The 23,154-nt window shown below is 33.3% G+C and overlaps 2 protein-coding genes across 2 annotated transcripts in view; both read left to right on the top strand.

Moving 5' to 3' along the window:
* Positions 1-23,154, top strand: part of LOC144372078 (uncharacterized) — a 161,591-nt gene that overhangs the window by 67,512 nt on the left and 70,925 nt on the right. The window lies entirely within an intron of this gene.
* On the top strand, positions 598-22,854 carry LOC144372077 (tyrosine-protein kinase Yes-like). The gene is given in 12 exon segments (XM_078035492.1): positions 598-870; positions 4,663-4,762; positions 7,453-7,551; positions 8,815-8,918; positions 9,005-9,152; positions 10,935-11,092; positions 11,270-11,379; positions 11,381-11,457; positions 14,126-14,198; positions 16,150-16,303; positions 17,789-17,920; positions 22,646-22,854. Coding segments are annotated over 12 exon segments (1,629 nt in total). The 5' UTR covers positions 598-605.

The raw sequence follows: 23,154 nt of genomic DNA, 5'->3' as shown, positions 1-23,154 counted from the left end.
CTACTACTGAGCTACAATGCTAGCCCCAGCAATTGCCTTTTATTGTTTAGTTTATAATTCCTTCATAGTTTTCAGTATATATTTAAATTCAGTATATACTTAAATTTCCAGACCCATCTTGTTTTGATGTGTGTATTCAATTTTCACATTCTTTAGAATGTGTCCACTTAAAGTAGTGATCTGAAAACCCTTCAACTGTGAGTTTCTGAGACTGCTTATATTTTAATATTTACAGCTATATTTTGAATTAATATTACATAACTGAAGTTATGAATGTTCACTCTTTCAGAATTTACCAGGCAATCATCATTCACCTGCTTTCTTCTGAATGTTATAGGATGGGAAAAACTACAACTAAGAATTACTGTTTTTAAAAAAGAATTACCTTTAAAGTTACTATTTGTAGTTTATTTGCTGCTCAATTTAAGTTTTTATAGTTGTCATATATAGGATAATGGGACATAATTTAATACTGCTTTTTTTCTGGGTAGCAAGGCTGGGAGGATGTTTTATTTAAAGTCATATTTTCCATTGTATTTTTTTAAAGTATGATGTATATTAACTATTTCTCAAAATACTTGCCTGTTTCCTCTGTAGATTTGATAATGGGCTGCATTAAAAGTAAAGAAAACAAAAGTCCAGCTATTAAATATAGAACTGAAAACACTCCAGAGCCTGTCAGTACAAGTGTCAGCCATTATGGAGCAGAGCACACTGCAGTGGCACCATCATCTTCAGCAAAAGGAACTTCGGTTAATTTTAGCAATCTTTCCATAACACCATTTGGAGGATCCTCAGGGGTGACTCCTTTTGGAGGAGCATCTTCCTCATTCTCAGTGGTGCCAAGTTCATATCCTACTGGTTTAACAGGTGAAATTTAAATGGATAATTATGTTGCCTGTTTGAGAACATAACCTTGGGCAGTACATACTTATGGTCTATTTGCTAAGAAAAATATCTTACTGGAGGACTTTTAAAAATTGTATATGTGAAAATTCAATATCTAACATAAAATTAAAGTCTCTATATATATATGGTTCTGGGAAATTTGGTGACAGTTTGATAGGGTTATACTTTTAATTATTTCATTAATTTACCAGTAATTATTAAGCAATTAATATGTGGCAGGCACTGGGAAAATGAAGATTAAAAACATACATTCCTCTTCCAAGAATCTTATAACTTCTCAGGATTAGAAAGTGCTAACTAGTATTAAAGTAATCCAGTAGTTACTTAATAAGTGTTAATTATTTGGCATTACAGTCACGATAATGCAGTATTTCTATCAGATACTATGATTTATAAAAGAAAAATCCTGAGGCTCAGAAAAATTTTTCCCCCAGAGATTATAAGCATAAGAGCTTGAATTCAGTGTCATACTGCAGGACTCCCATTTTTACATTATCATATCTTTTCAGAGAACAGCAAGAATAGATAGTTGACAATCTTCCATGGATACAGAATGCCCTAAAAAAGTAGATTTTAAAAACTTGAAAAAGAGAAAATGAGCTCTTACGTTACATGAGGGCTCCCGCATCAGGATGCTTTTCCCTTGAAATAACAAAGCACAGGTAGCTAAAGCAAAGAAGATGAACTTCAAGATTCATTTGTGTGGCAGTTCCATGATATCAACAGGATTTGGGTTTATTTCATCTGTTTTCTGTTTATCCTTAGGCATAAACAGCTACCAGCATCAAATGGAGTAACATATGTTCTTATTTTTTTAAAAAAATATTTATTTATTTATTTATGTATCTTTTAGTTTTAGGTGGACACATTATTTTGTTTTTATGTGGTGCTGAGGATCAAACCTGTGCCTTATGCATGCTAGGTGAGCACTCTGCCACTGAGCCACAACCCTAGCCCTAACATATGTCCTTATTAACAGCCTGTGGGGGCAAAGGAGAAATCTCTGTCACAAGCATGGATTATAAATTTGTCTCCTCAGTTTGTTCACCTCTGAACCAATAATAGTGAGGACTGCCATACACTGATTCTGTTAGACAACATTTGGAGAATATTGGACATCACCACAATCACAGTCCTAATTCCAGCGTTCTGACTGCAAATATTTCAATAATCTATGGCCATGATGATATTTCTGTCATTAGTAAAAAGTTTAACTTATTTTCAGGATTATATGTTTTTGAAAGTTACTAATTCAAAATGATTAAAATAAATTTTAATACTTAAAAGACATACTTTAGTTACTTTAAATTTTTATTGATGTGCATAGTGGACATGGTGGTGCACACCTGTAATCCAAACAACTGTGTAGGCTGCGACAGGAAGATCACAAGTTTGAGGCCAACTATGGCAATTTACAGAGACCTTTTTTCAAAATAAAAAGGGCTATGACTGGGGATGTAGCTTAGTGGTAGAACTACAATCTGGGTGCAGTCTCCAGTACTGAAGAAAAAGAAAAAGTATTTATTCATATGAAATACCCCATTCAAAGATGTTCACTTATTAACTCTTGTAAAAAACAGAGTGTCTTTGCATATAGGTATAAGAGATGGGCAAGACAAACAAGGCTTCTCTCCTGATAGAGTTTACCTAATAATGTTGATTGAACAATAATTAGTGAACAAACAACTAAATAAGTTGAGATCAGTATTTCTTAATTCTATGAAGGAACTAGCAAGAATAATTGGTAATGATCCTGTAGTTGATCAGGGAAAGCCTCCTTGAGAAGAAATCATTTTAACTGATATTTGATTGATGAGAATGAACTATCTGCAGACCTCAGGAAAGAGCAGAATTTCTAGGAAGAGGGAATAACAAACACAAAGTTCAAGAGAAACAAATGGACTGGAAAGTTTTTAAGAACTGGTGGGAAGAACAATGTAGGCAGAGAGGAGAGTTGTATGATGTGATATTGATGTTAGGATACCACTATTACTTAGTACTACATAGACTCTAGTAAGGAGTTTGGATTTTTTCTGAAGCTGGGAAGAAGCTCATCAAGATTATATGTAAAGGATTTTGCATGATGGAATTCCCTTTTAAAAAAACTCATTCTTGCTGCTCTGTGGAGAAGTAGATTAAGTAGCCAGTACTCATAGCCCCAGCAGTCCCAGTAAGAAATGACATGGATTGGGATTTAGGGGGCAGCAGTGGAAATGGAAAATAGATAAATGAAATATTATAGATGTAGAACTGGTAGTATTAGTAGTAGAATTGGCTCAAGTTATTACCTGACTTGATTCTAGTGCTATTTGCTTAAATAGAGAGGATTTGGGTAAATACAGGTTAGAGAAGAAAAATCAAGAGCTTCATTTTGTACATGTTTTAAATGGTTATTACACATTCAGTAGTGATGTCAAAAAGCAGTTGGTACATGACTAAAACTTGGAATAGAAGCCAGATGAATGAACTTTGGTTTGCTATTATTTTATATTTAGAGACGGTAGATTTTATACTGCTTTTTACATTTTGTATTTAGAGACAGTACGTTTTATACTGCTTTCTACATTTCATATTTTTGCTTAGTCTGTAATTTTACTAACTGCCTTTCTTCCTACCATTAAAAAAAATCTATTGATGGATGGATGTAAACTAACCATTGATATTTGCCAAGTCAGCAGAATTACATTGAGTAAAATATATACATATTGAAATTAAGAATATGTTGGAACAGAGCTCAGTGATAGAGCATTTGCCTTGCTTGTGCGATGCCCTTGCTTGTGCGATGCCTTGCTTGATCTCTAGCACTGAAAAAAAAATTAAAAAAGAATAAGTTCAAGTCTATAGTACAACCTAGTGACCATAGCTAATAACAACGTATTGTAATCTTCAAATTTGCTGAGAAATTTTAAGTTTTCTCACCACAAAAAAAGAAATATGTGAAGCAATGCATATGTGAATTAACTTGATTTAACCATTTCACAGTGTATTCATGTTTCAAAACATTGTGTCATATATGATAAATATATACAATAAAACAAGTTATATATTATGGGAAGTTTAGCCAGAATACCTGTCTGAAATAATTTTAAGCACTGACAAGTCATGCATATTGTATACATTTGTTCTATTGTTATTTGTTTTGCTTACATATAATAGTTTGGCTGTTCAGTGCGCTCTTCTCTTAAGCATCTGCACATGTTGCTAAATATGAGTTATTTTTGGAATTTATACTTTATAATTCATATCGGCCATGCCATTAAACTTCCACAACAAACCCAACAGTTTTATTTTTAAGGTAAGTATATAGTAAGTTAATCTTACTAAAACCCTAGTGTTTAGTATTAATGATTATGGTTGTAAATGTTCACCTGTTGTTTATAAGAAGTTGAGAAGATTAATGTCAGTAGTCTATAGTGCTCCAGTAGTGTTCTTCCTTCCAAAGAATTGGTTCGAAATTTGACTGTCTTTTCATGCCAGAGGCATTGGTTCAGAATCAAAATTAAATTTGTTTCCGAGTCTATAGAGTTTTAGAATATGTAAACTACAGTGATTTTGTGGAAGGTCTTAAGAGAACATCTCATTATTTAAACTCCAGCTGCTTAGAGCCCCAACTTTTAGAAGCCCCAATTGTCTAAAAATAGATTTTGAAAACTAGAGAGAAAAAATAAGATTTTTGCTGGCAATATTTTTTTTATTTCTCTTTTGTTTCATTTTATCTATATAATTTACCTTGGTCTTTTTTTCCTTTGCTAGGTGGTGTTACTATATTTGTGGCCTTATATGATTATGCAGCTAGAACTACAGAAGATCTTTCATTTAAGAAGGGTGAAAGATTTCAAATAATTAACAATACGTAAGTGTTGAGTATTCTGAGAGGGAGAAATACAGACAGACACTTGTTCTTTACATTGAAACTTATAAGCTAGTTTATGATCTGGAGATAAGCATGACAGGGTATGAATCTCTGACCTCTGTGCTGGATAGATTTAGTTCCTTGAGACACGTGACATAATACTGCCTATAGAAGTTACTACTTCTACAAATTGTGCTGCTGTGGTTCAGCCATAAAGAGTAGAGATTTAAGAATGAAGAGTTGTAGCTAATAAAAAAAAATTTTAAATGAAGAGTTACTGAGGGGGCATATGCAAATATATTACTTTATAAATCTTTTATAAAAAATTCTTTGTTCCTATTTAAGTATCCAGATGATTTAAAGATCTTTTCTTTTTTCTAAAAGACAAAGCCAAAAAGTTGAATAAGAAACTTTTGTACTCCCAAATGGACCAAATTAAGTTGCTTTTTCCTTATGTAACTCTCAAGACTTTCTGTCATTTAGTGATCCACATAGAAAATTTGATCCTTGTTTTGGAAAACCAGCCCATAATTTCATTAGCAAGCATAACAATCACTTATAACTTCTTGAAATATATACTTATAGTCCCTTTGATTCCAGTCATGTTTCCCTCTATCCTTGTTTCCATCTGTTACCAGTTATTGTTCCAGAATGTAAAATACGATCATGACTGTCTTGCTTTAAAGCAAGTCAGTCAAAAAAAAAAAAAAAAAAAAACATGAGTAGCCATCATTCCCTGAGGATTTATTAAGTGTTTCTTCAAATCCTTTTTAACTCTACCAATCAGCCATACTGTAGTAGGTGGAATTTTCTAAGTACACTAGAGTTTCTTGCCCTTTCCATGCCTTCACACATACTACTTTTTTTCTGGAGTGACTGTTTCTCCATTCTCCTCCTTCTCTCCCTTTTTCTGTCCCTTCCTTTGTGCTGGGGATTGAACCCAGGGCCTCCTGTATATTAGACAAGTGTTCTAACATTTATGCTCTACAACCCATGTCCTGCTATATTGTTTCTATTAGGTATTAACATAGCACCTTATGCAGACTTCAGTCCCAGCTCCCAGGGAACTTTTAATTTGTCACTTAGCTTGTCATTCTTTTAGGTTAGTAGTTCTCAACCTGGGGCAAAATTACCTGGGAGATATTTGGCAAAGGCTGGAAATATTTTTGGTTGTCATCAAGGTGTTGCTACTGTCATCTACGAAATAGAGGCCAGTGATATTGGTAAACATCCTACTATGCATGCAGCAAAGATTTATCAAATCCAAAATGTCAGTATTATTGAGGCTGCAAAATCCCACTCTAGACTGAGTTTTTTAAATTTAAGGACTGTCTTTTTACCTTTTTTCCACACATCCTGAGTGGCATCTATCACTCAGTAGGTATTTGGTTCATATGAATCATGATTGCTTATCAGGATCAAATACAATTCTATTTGTATGTTTCAAAATAATTAACGTACTAGAAAACCAAAAACCAAATGTACGAGTTTGTAAATGTTTGAATTACCAAAGGGCTTTCCATTTCAGTTTTTGAGAGCAAAATCAATGAATATTTTAAAAATTTTGGTCTAAAAAATACATTTAATCTTTTTTTTTAATTTTTTTTTTTTTTGGTCAATGGTGCCTCACACATGCTAGGCAAGTGCTCTGCCACTGAGCCACAACCCTATCCCTACACTTAATTTTAAGTAGTGAATGTCATGTACATCATCCTTATTAGAGACTAATATTTGTTCTTTTCATATTACTTTTGTAACAGTCAAGGTTTTTATATCACAAACCATATAGTTCTCATATTCTGAATTATGACTTAATTTGAGTATATTGAATTATTTTTAGATAACATTTTTCTAGAAATTGAGCTTTTTATTATTGTTTATTATTAATTGCTTTTCTATAAGGAGTGCTCAGGCCTCATAATTTTTTTTCTAAAATGACTAAAACAAGAACATTATAATTTTGTGTACTGTTAAAAAGAAAAGCATTCAACAACAACAAAGAACTATTGATATGTGCTAAAACATAGATTAACCTTGAAAAAAATATATGCTGAGTGAAAAGCCAGTCACAAAAGACCACATAAATCATTCCATTTATATGAAATGCCCACAATATTCATATCCATAGAGATGGACAGCAGTTAAGTGGTTGCCAATAGTGGAAGGGGTTGGAGGTGATTACTCATAAGTATTGGGGTTCTTTTTGTGGTGGTAAAAAATATTCTAAAATTTATTATGAAATGGCTATACAGCTCTATGAATATATTAAAAACCACTAAGTTTGTACCTTAAATTGGGGAGTATTATGGTAAGCAAATTATCTCAAGCTCTTAAGAAATTCAGCCAAAGATGAATAATTTGAAAGTTTATTCAAAACTACTTAGTTCAGTATAGTTTATTGTCTTAGGTTGAAAGAATTATGAAGAGAAATAAAAGATACTATAATTGAATTTTTAGTGTATGGTGTTTGGGGCTTTTGTTGTTGATTTATTGTAGTAGTATGTAATTATACTTTTGCTTAGTCTTAATTTCTTTAATTCATTTAACTTATTTTTAATAAGTTTAATAAGTTTAATTCTTGATAAAGTGAATGCATAAGTAGAAAAATGGAAGTTATATCTCTCATTTACTTGAAATAAGAAAGTGCAATATATTATACGTTGTGGTAATTGTTGTTTTATGTGTTTCAGGGAAGGAGACTGGTGGGAAGCAAGATCAATTGCTACAGGAAAGAATGGTTACATCCCTAGCAATTATGTAGCGCCTGCAGATTCCATTCAGGCAGAAGAGTATGGCAGTACTTCATATTTTATTGATTATTTTGATTTTTAAAATGTTTTAATGCACATTCTACTTAGCCACAATTTTACACACAATTACATACCAGTCTTAATACAGCTAATGTATCATTAATAGATGTTACTTGAGAATTCATAATTAATGCTGTAGTATCTGCTTAGATTGGTATCCTGAGTAAATCTTAATCATATTTTTATGCCTTGTCTTTTTCCTTTAGTTTTCCACTTAGTTTTTAAAATTATCTAGTCCTTTTCATATTCTGCAGACTTTCTTCAAAATTTACCTCAGAGAGGAGATTGTTTCAGTGTTTAACTTCTTGATTTAGGTATTTGCATTGTGGTTATGTAGGACAGTATCCTTGTCTTCTACAAAGCATACACTAAAGTATTTAGGGTAATGATTCAGCATTTTGGCAACATTCAGTCAGTTCAAAGGGGAAAAAAGATGTAAACACATGCACCCAACATATAAAGGAAGGTGGGAAATAAAGAATATAACAAAGTAAAATATTAACAGCTGGGGAACTTGGGAGTTCTGTGTACTATTCTTACAACTTCTAAAATGTTAGAAGTCAGTTTCAATGACATATTACTTTTTTGGTCCAACTAGTTGTTCTGGAATCCATAAATAATAACCTCTTTTTCATATTACAACAGTTAACACAGCGTCTTGCATATAGCTAGGGGTTATCAATACTTGTTTTTTTTATTAACATTTGCCTCAATAACTATTTTTATTATAACATTTGTTACTTTTGTTCTTTTGCCTTCTTCACTGTTCTGTGAGTCTTTTCATAGCAAAGATTGTCATTTTTATTCATTAAACTTTATTAAATCAAACTCATATGAAATTAGAGTTCCTCATAATTTGAATATTATATACTTAGATCTTATCAATACAGGTGATCACATGTTATCAGAGAACAACTTCTGTTCTTCCTACCTATATGTGTCACTGACAGAAAAGATCTGTTATTTGCTGTCTTTCTCCATTTGCTGTTTCCATGACTGCCAGGTAGAGTTCCAGTGACATGTTGAGTAGTCAGTACATGGAAATACTATCAGATATTTTAACAGTGATATTTGTAAATTCTTCTTTAATAAATAAAAATTTATGTTTTACTATATCCTAAGCATGTTCTGTAGCTATTCTTTGTCAGCTCTCCTATCCCATTTCACTCTTATTTATTTGTGAATATAATTTTTCTGACCTTCAAACCTTCCCAAATCAAAACATCATTAATTTTTTTCTAGATGGTATTTTGGCAAAATGGGGAGAAAAGATGCTGAAAGATTACTTTTGAATCCTGGCAATCAACGAGGTATATTCTTAGTAAGAGAAAGTGAAACCACTAAAGGTATGATTACTATTATATTAATATAAAATTTTGTTTGTCCAGTATTTTAAGAAAGAGATAATAAGCATTTATTTTCTTTCTCCCAGGTGCTTATTCCCTCTCTATTCGTGATTGGGATGAAGTAAGGGGTGACAATGTGAAACACTACAAAATTAGGAAACTTGACAATGATGGCTACTATCTAACAACCAGAGCACAATTTGACACTCTGCAGAAATTGGTGAAACACTACACAGCTAAAAATTATTTCCTCATGCTCTGTTGTATGAGAACAAAATTCATGTCCTCATCTCTCTTAAGGGTTAGCATACTACTACTTTATACACAGTATGTGCCCAGTGTATGTTAGTATTCTAGTTTTAAAATGAGAACAGGTAGTTCTTAGTATCTGAATTGGGTTATTGGATAGTGTGCTAAAATTAGACTGTTGTTGAAATTTTTATATCTTACAAGCATAATTTTTACAGTGGAGTTCCATTTCATAATGTACAAATACATTTTGAGGTTGGGTGCAGTGGCACATGCCTTAAATCCCAGCAGTTCCAGAGACTGAGACCAGGAGGATAGTGGGTTCAAAGCCAGCCTCAGCCAAGAGCGAGGCATTAAACAACTCAGTGACACCCTGTCTCTAAATAAAATACAAAATATGGTGTGTCTCAGTGGTTGAGTGTCCCTGAGTTCAATGCCCAGTACCCCCTCCCCCAAAATATATTATGGAAATAAATGAAAAACATAAAAGCAAATATTTTATTTATAAACACAGGTAAGTAGCTAAAGCTAAACACTTTGACACAAAAAGCTGTATCACATATCCTCTTGGATTACCTTTTCCTTCAGCGGCTGATCTCCTAAGATTTCCTAGAATATAAACCCAATAAAATATGGTCTGAAGGTGTATTTTTCTTAGAAGATTAACCTGTGGCAACTATAGATATTCTTGTCTTTCAAAGATTTTGGAAATATTCAACTGTGAAGTCTTATGTCTCAGAATTTTTCATTATCAATTCATTATGTAAATGCATCTAAGTCTTTAAATTATTAGTACTGGAGGAGGGAAAGTTTCCATGGTAATATCTTCTTCAATGACAGGTAACTATAAACTGAGTCTACCAAGTCAATCAGCAGTCTTGACATCAATCAAATATGTTACCAAGCAGTGCCAACACATAATTGCCCTTGCTAGAATAGAAAATTTGCGTGGTTGGTAACCATTCTTGATGAGAATGGGAGGAAACATGTCTCATTTACAATAAGAAAGACTGTATGAGAAAGATGCACAGATCAACACATTATAAATCTAAAGTTCCTTACATTGTGGCTCTCTTATTCAAAATTCAGTTAACTAAGTGAATTTTTTCCTGCTGGGAACAGTGGTGTGCATAGCTGTAATCCCCATTGCTTGGGAGGCTGAGGCAGGAGGATTGCTGGTTTAAAGCCACCCTCAGCAATTTATTATGGCCTTAAGCAATTTAGCAAGATCTTGTTTCAGAATATAAAAGGGCTAGGGATGTGACTCAGTGGTAAAGTGCTGGGTTCAATCTCCAGGAAAAAAACAACAACAAAAAAAGAAATAACAATTAATAAAAGCATTCTCTTAGGGATCAAATAAATCCCATTTATTAAATCAGAAATTTGGAGGTAGACAGAACTGGCTTTGAATCCCATCACTTATTAACTGTGGGACCTTGAGAAAGTTTCCTAAATTTTCCAAGCCTCATTTTTATGAGCAATTTATAAAGAGCCAAATTAACATAATAGCTAGAGCATAAGTATTCAGTAAACAATAACATAAAAATATATTTAACAAAATGTTTCACTTCTTATATGTGGGTTTTTTGTTTTTTTGTTTTTTTTTTTGTTTTTTTTGCTTCTTGTAGACAACTTCCTTTTTGTTTTTAGAGAAAAACTGATGACAGTTTTTCTATAATTTATGAGCCCCTTTTAAGCATTTATATACTCTGTAGCTTAATTTTTATACATAATTCATTTTTACATTGTAGTTTTATTCATTTATCTAGAACATGCTGATGGTTTATGCCACAAGGTAACAACCGTGTGTCCAACTGTGAAACCCCAGACTCAAGGTCTAGCAAAGGATGCTTGGGAAATCCCTCGAGAATCTTTGCGACTAGAGGTTAAACTAGGACAAGGATGTTTTGGTGAAGTGTGGATGGGTAAGAAGCCTGAATTTTTGGTTTTTGTCAATTTTTAGCCACAGATTAAAGTGCCGCAATTTTATTACAAAAATATATATATAATATTAAATATGTAATATAATTGCTATTCATTGAAATTTGTTCTAAAATCCCTTAAAATATTGATTAAAATAGTAAGAGGTATTGTTTCTCTAGGAACATGGAATGGAACCACAAAAGTAGCAATCAAAACACTAGAACCAGGTACAATGATGCCAGAAGCTTTTCTTCAAGAAGCTCAGATAATGAAAAAATTAAGACACGATAGATAAACTTGTTCCACTCTATGCTGTTGTTTCTGAAGAACCAATTTACATTGTCACTGAATTTATGTCAAAAGGTAAGTGTATATTAGTATCTCTTGGAATATTCATGTTGGTAACTTCTTTACAAAAGAATCATTCATTTCAGTTTTTATAAAAATGGAGTCTTATTGCATAGTACTTTCTAATTTATGATTATTTTTGGAAGCATTTGAAAAGAGAAATGGGACATTTTGGTTTTGTTGTTGTTGTTTGTTAGTCTGGGGATTGAACTCGGGAATGCTCTACCACTAGAGTTATATTACCAGCACCCCCACACCCTTTTTTCTTTTATTTTCTTTCTTTCTCTGTCTGTCTCTCTCCTTTTTTTTTTTTAATTGAGACAGGGTTTCACTAAGTTGTCCAGGCTGGCCTTGAACTTGCCATCCTCCTGTCTGAGCCTCCCAAATTGCTAGGATTACAGGCATGTGCCACCATGCCCCCCAAAATGTGACACTTTGTTAATGAAATAGTGGTTAGTTCCAGTTATTCTGGAGGATTTACAAAGTTTTAAAGGATGACTAGGCAGTTTGAATTTATTTTGAAAGAGGTTTTTTTTTTTTAAATATGTTTTTTAGTTGTAGATGGACACTCAGCACCACATAAAAATAAATGAAAGTAGATTTGACTGAAGGAAAAAAACAAAATATACAACAAAATATACAAACTGAGTTAAAATGATAAAATCAGAATGATATTCAGGTAGTACTGAAGCAAAGAAAAAAGGTAAAATTAAAGGAAATTTGTTTTAATGTAAACACAGTCTGTATACTCAGGACTCCTAGAAACTTCTTTTCTCCAGTACTGTCAACTGCAGTTTCTCCATCTTTCAAACACAGACCACAAGGTGAGATCTTCTGTAACAGAGCTAGTTATGGCCAAGAAAAAGAGAAAAGAAAGTTGATGTTCTTTCCTCTTCATCCCTAGGCTACTGATGCTTTAGAAGAAGGACCAGTAAATCTGCAAGTATGCTTACTGGCTCAATTTTTACCCATTTGAATTTGATCTTTTTTTTTTCTTTTAAGTTGTAGATGGACACAATATTTTTATTTTATTTATGTATTTTCGTGTGGTGCTGAGGATCAAACTCAGTGCCTCACATGTGCTAGCAAGCACTCTACCACTAAGCCATAACCCCAGCCCTTGATCTATTTTTTAAGTTATTTTATTTTTTTACTCTCTTGAATCAAACTAAATAACTGCACGGGTTATGTTACCCTCTCCATAGTCTACCTTGACCAATGATATAGTTTCCTCTAGTGGTAACAAGGGCAACAACAAGATACATATTTGCTATAGGAATTTTTTTTTCTCAAAAGGGACTGAAACAAACTGACATAGCCTGTTAATTGATAGTCAAAACATACCTAAACCCAATAATTCATGGCTCTCTTTGGGAAGAGTTTCTACTGTAAACAGCTTCCAAGTATACCTTTTCAAAGAGTACTCTGCTTGAACTAGAAGACAAAGGAGAAAGGGAGAAGGAAGAAATTTAAATCAAGACATTGCTAACAAAAGAAATATAATGGAAGTAAAGCTAATGGTTCATTTATCTCTGTATTACTTTACAAATTATTTAATTTTGAGAACATGTTAGAATTCTGTGTTGTCAGATCACTAGTTTAGGATTATTTCTAGGTAAGAGGTTAAGAATACAAGATAACAAAAGTCCTTTCTAGTTTTAAAACTCAGAAATTCCCCATTTTGGTTTTTAGCTTAGCAGTTGGCCCCTATAATACATCCAGACTCATTGCCTTATGTGCTCCAGTGTAAACCCACTGTTTTGGACAGATAGATTTTTTTCATTCCTTGCTTCCATTACTTGGAATTTCTTTTTCCTATCTCCTGGCCATTTGCTACATTCAGTTGTAATTTCTCTTTGTCTCCTTGAGCTTGGAGCCATTCCTCTGACTTTCTGTTTCACAGCATTGTTGTTTAAGAAAACAATCCAATTTTATGTTTTATAAAATAAATCTTAGTTTGGATTTGTCTGATGGTTTCTCTTTACTAAACTGAAGCATGTGTATGTTTTTAACTAGTGATAGAGAGAGGCAACAAATAGACATTTCTTCCTGGCTTTTCACTTTGCTGTATTCATAGTATTTTGCTGTTCCATTATAATTTCTGCTAAAATTAAGAGACATTGGTCAAGCCAGCACTTCCACAGCAGCTCATTTAGCTGCCTTTATTTAGTTATAACCATATCTGAATTCTTGAATCATATTGATTTAAAATGTTATATTATTTGAGGGCTGTGGCTGTGGCTCAGTGATAGAGTGTTTTCCTGGTACATGTGAGGCTTTGGGTTCGATCCTCAGAACCACATAAAAATAAATAAAATAAAGTCCATCAACAACTGAAAAAGTATTTTTTAAAAAATATATTTTGGGATATAAAACTTAAAATCTTGATCAAAGCAGGAAAGAATGACACCAATTTGATGACATTTTCTGTAGGGAAAGGGAAAATGGTACATTTTTCCTTTTTTTCATGTGTTATAAAGAGAATAAATTTCAGTTTAGGGGTCTTTTCTAGAATCTTTGAGGTAATTATTCAGAAATTTCAAAACTACGAAAGAAACTTTTTTTAAAATAAAAAGTTGAGAAATTTTGTTAGAGTTTGGTCATTTGGGGGTAGAGGAATATTTATGTCAATCTTAATGTAAAATCTACTTATTTTCCATGGATATTTCACTGTCTCTTACAGAAAGTTTATTAGATTTCCTTAAGGAAGAAGATGGAAAATATTTGAAGCTTCCACAGCTGGTCGATATGGCTGCTCAGGTATTTGCATATAGATATATCAACTTGAATTGAAAGTTAACATTTAAAATGTAGAATAATCTTACCTAAATAATACGGTTTATGTAGAAAAGTAAATGAATTTTAGAACAGAAAGGAATGTTGGAGATAATCCAGCGTGAGCTCCTAGTATTACAAATAATATAGTATCTAAAGACCAGAGGGATTTAAAATTTACAAAACTTGTTCACACCAGAACATATTAAAACTAGCTATGGAACTCCCAGTTCAGTGCTATCCCATATATTATGACCCTTTAGAAAGCGTTTTCACAGATACAAAATCTATTTATATTTCAACAGATAAATCTGAGAAAATTAAAATGGCTGGGCATGGTAGCTCATGTCTGTAATCCCAGTAACTCTCAAGGCTGAGGCAGGAAGATTACAAGATCCAGGCCAGCCTTAGCAATAAAGTGAACCTCTCAGCAACTTAGTGAGACCCTGTCTCAAAATGAAAAAATTAAAAGGATTCAGGGAATGTAGCTCAGTGGTAAATTGCCCTGGGTTAAATCTCCAGTACAAAAAAAAAAAAAAAGCAAGAAAATTAAAATGGATGATTACTCTTCCAAAGAAAATATTAGAAATCTAAAGTGTATGCTGAATTTTTTATTTACTATGGTCCTAAACAAGAATTAAAATGGCAATATGCTGTTAAGAATGAGTCTTTTGAGCTGGGGTTATGGCTCAGCGTTAGAGTGCTCGCTCAGCACGTGCAAGGCCCTGGGTTCAATCCTCAGCACCACATAAAAATAAATTAATAAAGGTACTGTGCCCATCTACAACTTAAAAAAAAGGAAAAAACATCTAAATATCATGCTTCTTACCAAAAAAATATATATTAAAAAAAAAAAGAATGAGTCTCTTTAGGCTAGCCAGAGTAGTACACACATAATCCCATTGAATCAGGAGGCCAAGGCAGGAAGATCACAAGTTTAAAGCCAACCTCAAAAGCTTAGGGAGACCCAATCTCAAAATAAAAGGGTCTAGGGATTGTAGCTCAATGGTTAATATGCACTTCTGGATTCAGTCCCTGGAACCCTCCCCCCACAAAAAAAATCTTTTTTAACTCTTCTGAATTTTTTGTTTTATTAAAGTGTAATGTTTCTATTCAGATATGTTATAGGTGTTCGAAGGGCCTTTTATTGAACTCAGTTGACATAACTGGTAATGCAGCTTTTACTTCTCAGTGAGCTTCCACATGGCCACAGAATCTGGCAGTTTAGAGGAACTTTATACAGAGGAACTATACATATAACACTGGCATATGCCAAGCCTTGAGGTCAAAATTCTAGATACTCTGTGTTAGGGTATCCGAACCTTTTTTTTTTTTTTTTTAAGTCAGGTACATGTTTTAGGTTTTAGGAGCCATATACAATCTCTGTCAGACCCCATCCTCCTTCTCCTTACAACTCTTTAAAAATAGAAAAGCCATTTTTAGTTCTCGGGCAATATAAAAACAGTTTGCAGGCCATGTTAGGCTGCAAATTCATTTACTGTTTTCCACCTGTACTTACAGGACATCTTAGGCTGTGCCTGATGCGAACTTTGATAGACTTTTATCCAGAAGTTCTAAATAACCCTGTGACTTATCTTTTCTCCCAACCACTGACACAGGAAGACATTAGGACATTGAGCTGCTAATGGTTACTAGATACACTGAGTGGTACCCTCAAAAAAGGTGTTAGATTTTTGGTGGGTTTTTTGGTGGTTGTGCTGGGGATGTGTACAATTTTTAAAAGGTGGATTTAGCCTGCTTTTTTATTATAGTGTTTTCTATTTTACCTACTAGCTCCTGAGTAATATGCCTGTTACTATCATCTTCTTTTGAGATATATGATTTTCCAGTGATCTACTAAACATTAACCAAAATTATCTTCTCCCTGGTTCCTTCTGCATCATGTTTTGTATGTATCTGTTTTTTCCTTTCCAAGATTGCTTATGGTATGGCATATATTGAAAGAATGAACTATATTCACCGAGATCTTTGAGCTGCTAATATTCTTGTAGGAGAAAATCTTCTGTGTAAAATAGCAGATTTTGTTTTAGCAAGATTAATTGAAGACAATGAATCCACGGCAAGACAAGGTAAGAGTACTTTTATTTAAATGCTTGTAATCTATTGTCCTTTGTTTTTTTCTCACTTAAAACTCTTTTCAATATGCAGTTTTATAGAGTAAGAATAATTACAGGTCCTCTCAGAAGAGTCACAAAAACATTGATTTTATTCATAAAATTATATATAATGAATACTGCTGTGATTTTTTTTAAGAGAGATAATTTTTTTAATATTTATTTTTCAGTTTTCAGCAGACACAACATTTTTGTTTGTATGTGGTGCTGAGGATCGAACCCAGGCCGCAAGCATGCCAGGCCAGGCGAGCACGATACCGCTTGAGACACATCCCCAGCCCTACTGCTGTGATTTTTTGATAGTTATTTCCTGCAAGGATTTGGCTAGGTGTTCTTTGCATTTGAAGAATAATTAATAATAGCTTCTTTATATTTATTTTAGCATATCAACAAATAATTTTTTTTAAAAAATTTCTTTCTTTTCTTTAACAAACTTCATGAATTTTGAAACTCTTACCTTAGCTTAATGGTTCTCAATCAAGGGACAGTCACTCTCCAGCCCCAAGAGACATCCAACAATGTCTGTAGACATTTTTGGCTATTACAATGTGGAGGCTGCTATTGGCATCTAGTGAGTAGAGGCCAGGCCTCTAAACATCTTGTACTGTACAGGACCCCCAATAGCATCTTTTAATAAGACCTTTGTGATTATACTAGTGAAAACTGATCTTCTGTTTGCCAAACAATCTAAAGAACTTATTTTATACTGCTATGCATACATGTATAAGTAACTTCAAGATACCCATAAACTTATTAACATTATAAGTGTATAAATTCATGTTTTTATGTACCCATAATGATTAGTATAATGCCTGTGCATAAAAGTATGCACTAAATATTGGAGTAAATTAATGTGAGCTTTTAAAAGTGATGGCACAATAAAATTTTCCAGAAATATATTATAAAATTGAAAAGAAACTATGGTTGAAAATCAGTAGCCATTAGAATCTAATAAAATATTCCTTTATCAGCACATAATTAGAAGAACTGCTGGGTGCCAGACTGAACTTAAAAGTTACAGATTTTATGATCCATATTTTTTACTTACTAGAGCCTCTACCTGTATTTTCTTGAATGATGTTCTGTTCCTTCCACTAACTTCCTTTTTTAAATCAGTACTATAAGGAAGAAATGTGATTCATTTTAATATAAATTTCAAAAATTAAAGAGTTTTTCTCATGTCTCTTCTATTGTTAGAATTTGACACTGATGATGTATATAGTAAGGATATTGACAAAGGATTAGCACTGCTTTTACTATAGTTATAAAAGTAGATTTTTAAAAAATTATTTATTTGTTTGTTTGTTTGTTTTTGTGCTAGGGATTGAACTCATGGCTTTGTGCATGCAAGGCAAGCACTCTGCTAACTGAGCTGTATCCCCAGCCCACAAAGATAGACTTTTAATAAACAGTTAAACAAGATTGCCAATATGTTTTTAGGTGCAAAATTTCCAATCAAATGGACGACTCCTGAAGCTGCACTGTATGGTCCATTTACAATAAAGTCTGACGAGTGGTCATTCGGAATTCTACAGACAGAATTGGTAACAAAGGGGAGAGTGCGATATCCAGGTAAGTTTGCATCTCATTTGCTCTTGGTTATCCCATCAGTGACTTCTTTTTTAAACTAGAGATTGAACCTGGAAGTGCTTAACCACTGAACCACATCCCCAGCCCTTTTTATTTTTTGAGATAGGATCTTGCTAAGTTGCTTAGTGCCTCAGCCTCCCAAGCCTCTTGGATTATAGGCATGCACCACAACATCCAGCCCATCACGACTTTAATAGGAGTATGTTAGGAGCTAAAACATAAAAGGAGGATCTTTATTTCTCATTTTCCAAGTCCCCATCTGTTTATTTTGGCATTGGATGGAGAGCAACCATAAGAGTCACAATCCTGAGATAGGGCAGGGGAGGTGTGCCTGAGGTCCATCTTAGCTTTCTCCTTAGAATGTTTTCCACAAGTGCCTTTTATCCATACCATTATCTCAGATCAGAAGCATATCACAAATATCCTGCTGTACCCCAGGTAATTGTTCTTTTCTATTAGTGTGATTGATGTATTTTTGTATATATTTGCCCTATTTTCTTCAATAGACTTTTTTGACAATAAATGTATCTGTCATTACTAAAGGAGAAAAAATTAAAATGGCTGTCTCTTAAAAATAAGCTTTTGGGGTAAGAGGAAATTTTAGCTTATTTGAAATTCAGTGACAATTGAATATTTGTTTATTCTGTTGCCTCTTAAACTTTTCTACTGAAATATTCTAATAGTTGAGAGTGAAAGTATATAAAATCCAATCTTCAGGAAAAATAGCTATGCTACTCCTATGGGTTTTACATATATATCCTTCCTTTCTAATATTTTCAACTTTAGAGCTAATGCCATCAAATTTTATCTCCCACTTTTCCCCTTTTGCTATTATTTGCTGATACCATTCAAGTTCTCCTCACTTAATACTGACTCCCCATCACTCTTTCTATTAAAACTCCATTCATACTTTAATTCATGGCCATCTTAATACATATGTCAGTTGCCCTAGTCTCTTGCAGCTTAAACTCTCCTCCTCCTCCTCCTCCTCCTCCTCCTCCTCCTCCTCCTCCTCTGTAATCTTCTCACTATTCATACCTTAAAGGTTTAACATAACCAGTAACTGCTCACCTCTCAATTGAAGTTTAATATGTCTACTGTCAACTTACATCTTGCCAGCTGTCTCTACCTCAACCGTAGAAATTTCTTTATACTACCAGGATATTCAATCCATTGAGTCTACCACCCCGGTAGCTATCCCTTATACCCCTTAAATTTAATGGTCAAGCATTATAATCTCTTACATTTACAATTTTTTTCCTTTGCCTTTTCTCAGTATTGTTGGTAAAATCATAACACTAGATAAAATCTAGCTCTGCTTTCTCTACATGCAATATGGTTGGAGGAAAAAAAACAGCATGTTAAGTAGTTTCATTTGGAATTCTTATAGATTCAAATGGAAATTTCAGTACTGTATTTATGAAATTAAAAACACATTAGATGGACATAGAAGACAAGATTAGTAGATTTGAAGGTACATTAATATAAAATATCAAAAGTAATGCATAGATAAACTGCTTGGAAAAAATAGAACAAAGTGAATGAAATAAAGTGGGGTATAGTGAAATTTCAGGTCTAATTTATATGTAATTGGAGTCCCAGAAGGAGATGAGAGAAAAAGTGGAAGAACAATTTTTGAAAAAATAATAGCCAAAAACTTTATAAATCTGATAGTGCAGGTGGGTGACACAACCCACAAATTTAATAAACTTAGTCATTCTTAAGCAGGATAAATTAAAATAAACTCAGTAAACTTCAAATAATTATATCATGATCCAATTTTAAAATCAAAGCCAAACAGTCATAGAGATGTGTGGTATATTATCTACACAGCAGCTAACTCTGTCAGGATATGGAAACCAGGAAAGAATGAAATGATGGCTTCAAAGTATTTGAAAACTGCTGATCTAAAACACCAACAATAAAAGTATCTTTCTGATTTTATAATGCATGAAAAAATATATTCTATGACCACACAGAGGACAGGGGGCAGGGCAGAGGTAAAGGAATAACAGGTGAGTCTTCTAATTTCTTTCATTGTTTGGAAAGCATCAGAGTATTTATTTAGAATGAAGAATAATAAACCAAAGAAATGTTATCTTGATAGTGACCACTAATATAATAAGAAAAGGTAAAGGAAAAAGCTAGGAAAAGGACTAGGGTGTAATGGAGTACTATTTAGCATGCACCAGGCCTTGGGTTCAATTCCTAGCTCCAAACAAAAGCTAGAAGAAGAGGGTAAAAAGGAAATATAAAAACTGCTTGCTTGCTCAAAATATAAAGCAAGAGAGGAAAAAATAGATGGGAAAAAAGTAAATAAATAACAGAATGGTAAAATTAAAACTACCTATGTCCATAATTACATAACGTGTAAGTACACTAAACATTTTAATTAAATGACAGATAAGCCTGGATTTTAAAGGACAGAAAAAAATATACTGTGCAAATAAATGCTAAGCAAAAGATAGCCTGTGTAGCAGTAGACTTTAAAGCAAGAAATATTAGTAGAGATAGAAAGGGGCATTCATGATGAGAAAAGGGTCAACAGGGAAGAATAAAAATCCACGATGAGTTTGCAGCTGACTACATAGCTACAAAATACATAATAAAAAATTAATATGGTTGGGATATCCTGGTTAAATTAAATGTTCAGACAAAAATTGAAATACAATTTGTAGATTGTCTTTTTTGTTGTTGTTGTTGTTGATGGTGCTTCGGATCAGCGTAGGGTCTTGTGCATGCTGAGGACTTTCTCTACCATTGAGCTACACCCCAATTCTCAGCCTGCCAGCCTTTAAAAAGAAGCAAAAGACACTATATAAGCATAATTGTCTTAAATGATTTGAAGAGGATTCACGTGTAACACAGACCGATCCACTGCAGGCTCTTCTCAAAGCAGAGTGTTCATTGTAAAGTGATAGCTTGTTTGCTAATCTTGTTGTAGGATTGTAATAAACCGTGGCAAAGGCAAACAAGTATGAAATATTTAAATTTATTGACAGAGTGCTAAATATTTCCTTTTAAATATTAACAATCTTAGAATCTTCCTATCTCCTTTTTTTACCAAGATATCAGGGAGAAAGAACTCTGTGCTATGTTCAGGGAGTTGTATTTCATTATGAAATTCAGAAATTCCTTTACAGGAAATAATTCTCTTCCTGAAGATAGTATTTCCTTTTTTATATTTACTTTTTAGTTATAGGTGGACACAATGTCTTTATTTTATATTTATGTGGTGCTGAGGATCGAACCCAGTGCCCCATTCATGCTAGGTGAGCACTCTACCTCTGAGCCACAATCCCAGGCCCCTGAAGATGATAGTATTTCTACCAGAGGCCATTTTTTGCCATATTGTACTTATGTAACTGTTGTCATAAAATAATTCATTAGTTGTGATTGTCAGAAAATTCTGAAGGGTAAAGTTTTGAATGAAAGAGTTTATTGATAATTAGGGCTGGGGATATAACTTAATGGTAAGAGTACATGCTTAACAGGAGCAGGGTCCAGGGTTTATTCTTTAGAACCTGACAAAAAAAGAATTATTAGTAATAGAAGGTTACTTTTGTATAGGTTCAGGCTTATTTAGATTGATTAATCTTAATAATCTGTTAAGCATAAAATATTTAAAAAGGCATAGAAGTAGGGGAAAAGTTCACCAATTATAAGTAAGCCCTCCTTGAATGTTAAGTACCTGCTCCTTTTCTCCTCCTCCCAAAGAACTTCTGCTTATATTTCTGTGTTGGGTAAAATATAGTGGATTTCAATTATTAAAATCTGCTTACCTAGATGAAAATCACAGAAAACTTCTTTTTCAAGTGTTGGACCCCAAAGTAATAGTTATGCAGTTTCTTTTAATATTTTTTTAGAGTTTTTTAAAGAATCACTTGTTCCTCATATTATAACTATAAATAGAAATAGAGATAATAATTTAATCTCATTACATTGTTTTAAGGGAATCATAGTCTATGAAAAATCTCATTGCTAACAGTCAGTTTAATATTGCAGAAGATATGAGGAATAGCTTGCCTTGTGGACAGGCAGAAAAGAGGGGGTGATATGGGAGATAGGAGGAATGATGGGTTTGCTGACGTGGTGAGACAGCCAAGCCTCTGCCAATACGGGGTGAGTTGCCAGTGGTGGAAGAGGGAAGTTTACAAAGAAGTAGAAGAAAGGAACTGTGTGTAATAACAAGAAGAAAGTCAAACAAATATATGAGATAAGGGAAACTGTTTCAGGGAGGTGACTCAATATAATTATCTAGTTAGTATATTTAGCAAAACCAGGACTGAAATTCTTGGAATTCCTATTTCAAAGTTCTTTCAGACACCATCTGGCCTCCATTCTTCAAGTGTGCCCAGGTTAGGCATTGTTAAACATTAATATCAGAAATTATCTTACTTCAAAATGGTACCCTGAATTCTCATTAACCAAGTGGGATTGGCTTTTGAAGAAATTAGTGTTGAAAATAAAATTTTAGGCAGAATTAAAAATTGAACATGTTTAAATATAGATTAGCATTTTCTAAGTTTCTCTGGATATACTCTGATGCCTAAATTTTATTTTTTGTTAAAAGAATCTTTTACTAAATAAACTTAACATACCTTGATATACAGCTAGTGATTAGGGGATTTATTCTGTTTTGCTAGTGATGGTTAGGATCATTTTTTTAGGATTTTTTTTTTTTAACGTTTGAATGTTGTGTGTTAGGTATGGTAAACCGTGAAGTTCTGGAACAGGTGGAACAAGGATATAGGATGCCCTGCCCTCAAGGCTGTCCAGAATCTCTGCATGAATTGATGAATCTTTGCTGGAAGATGGACCCTGATGAAAGACCAACATTTGAATATATCCAGTCCTTCCGGGAAGACTACTTCACTGCTGCAGAGCCACAGTGCCAGCCAGGAGAATATTTATAATCTGGATTGTAATCTGGGGATTATAATCCTAGTAGCCTATTTTATATGCATAAGTCTGCCAAAATGTAAGGACTTGTATAGAATTCCTCACTTTATGTACAGGAATCAAAAGAAGAAAATCTTCACTCTGCATGTTTTAATGGTAAGATGGAATTCCAGATATGGTTGCACAAAACCACTTTTTTTCCCCTGAGTGTTAAACTCTAAAGTACCAATGATGAATTTTCCAACTTATTTCAGGGTCCAAAGAAAATCTAGGGATAATATACTGAACAGAATGGGTAATAGCATGGTAAGGAA

The sequence above is a fragment of the Ictidomys tridecemlineatus genome, chromosome Y, assembly GCF_052094955.1.
Source record: "Ictidomys tridecemlineatus isolate mIctTri1 chromosome Y, mIctTri1.hap1, whole genome shotgun sequence".
In the NCBI taxonomy this organism is placed as follows: Eukaryota; Metazoa; Chordata; class Mammalia; order Rodentia; family Sciuridae; genus Ictidomys; species Ictidomys tridecemlineatus.
The sequence above is the reverse complement of the archived record's forward strand: the minus strand, read 5'-3'. Positions and strand labels throughout refer to the sequence as shown.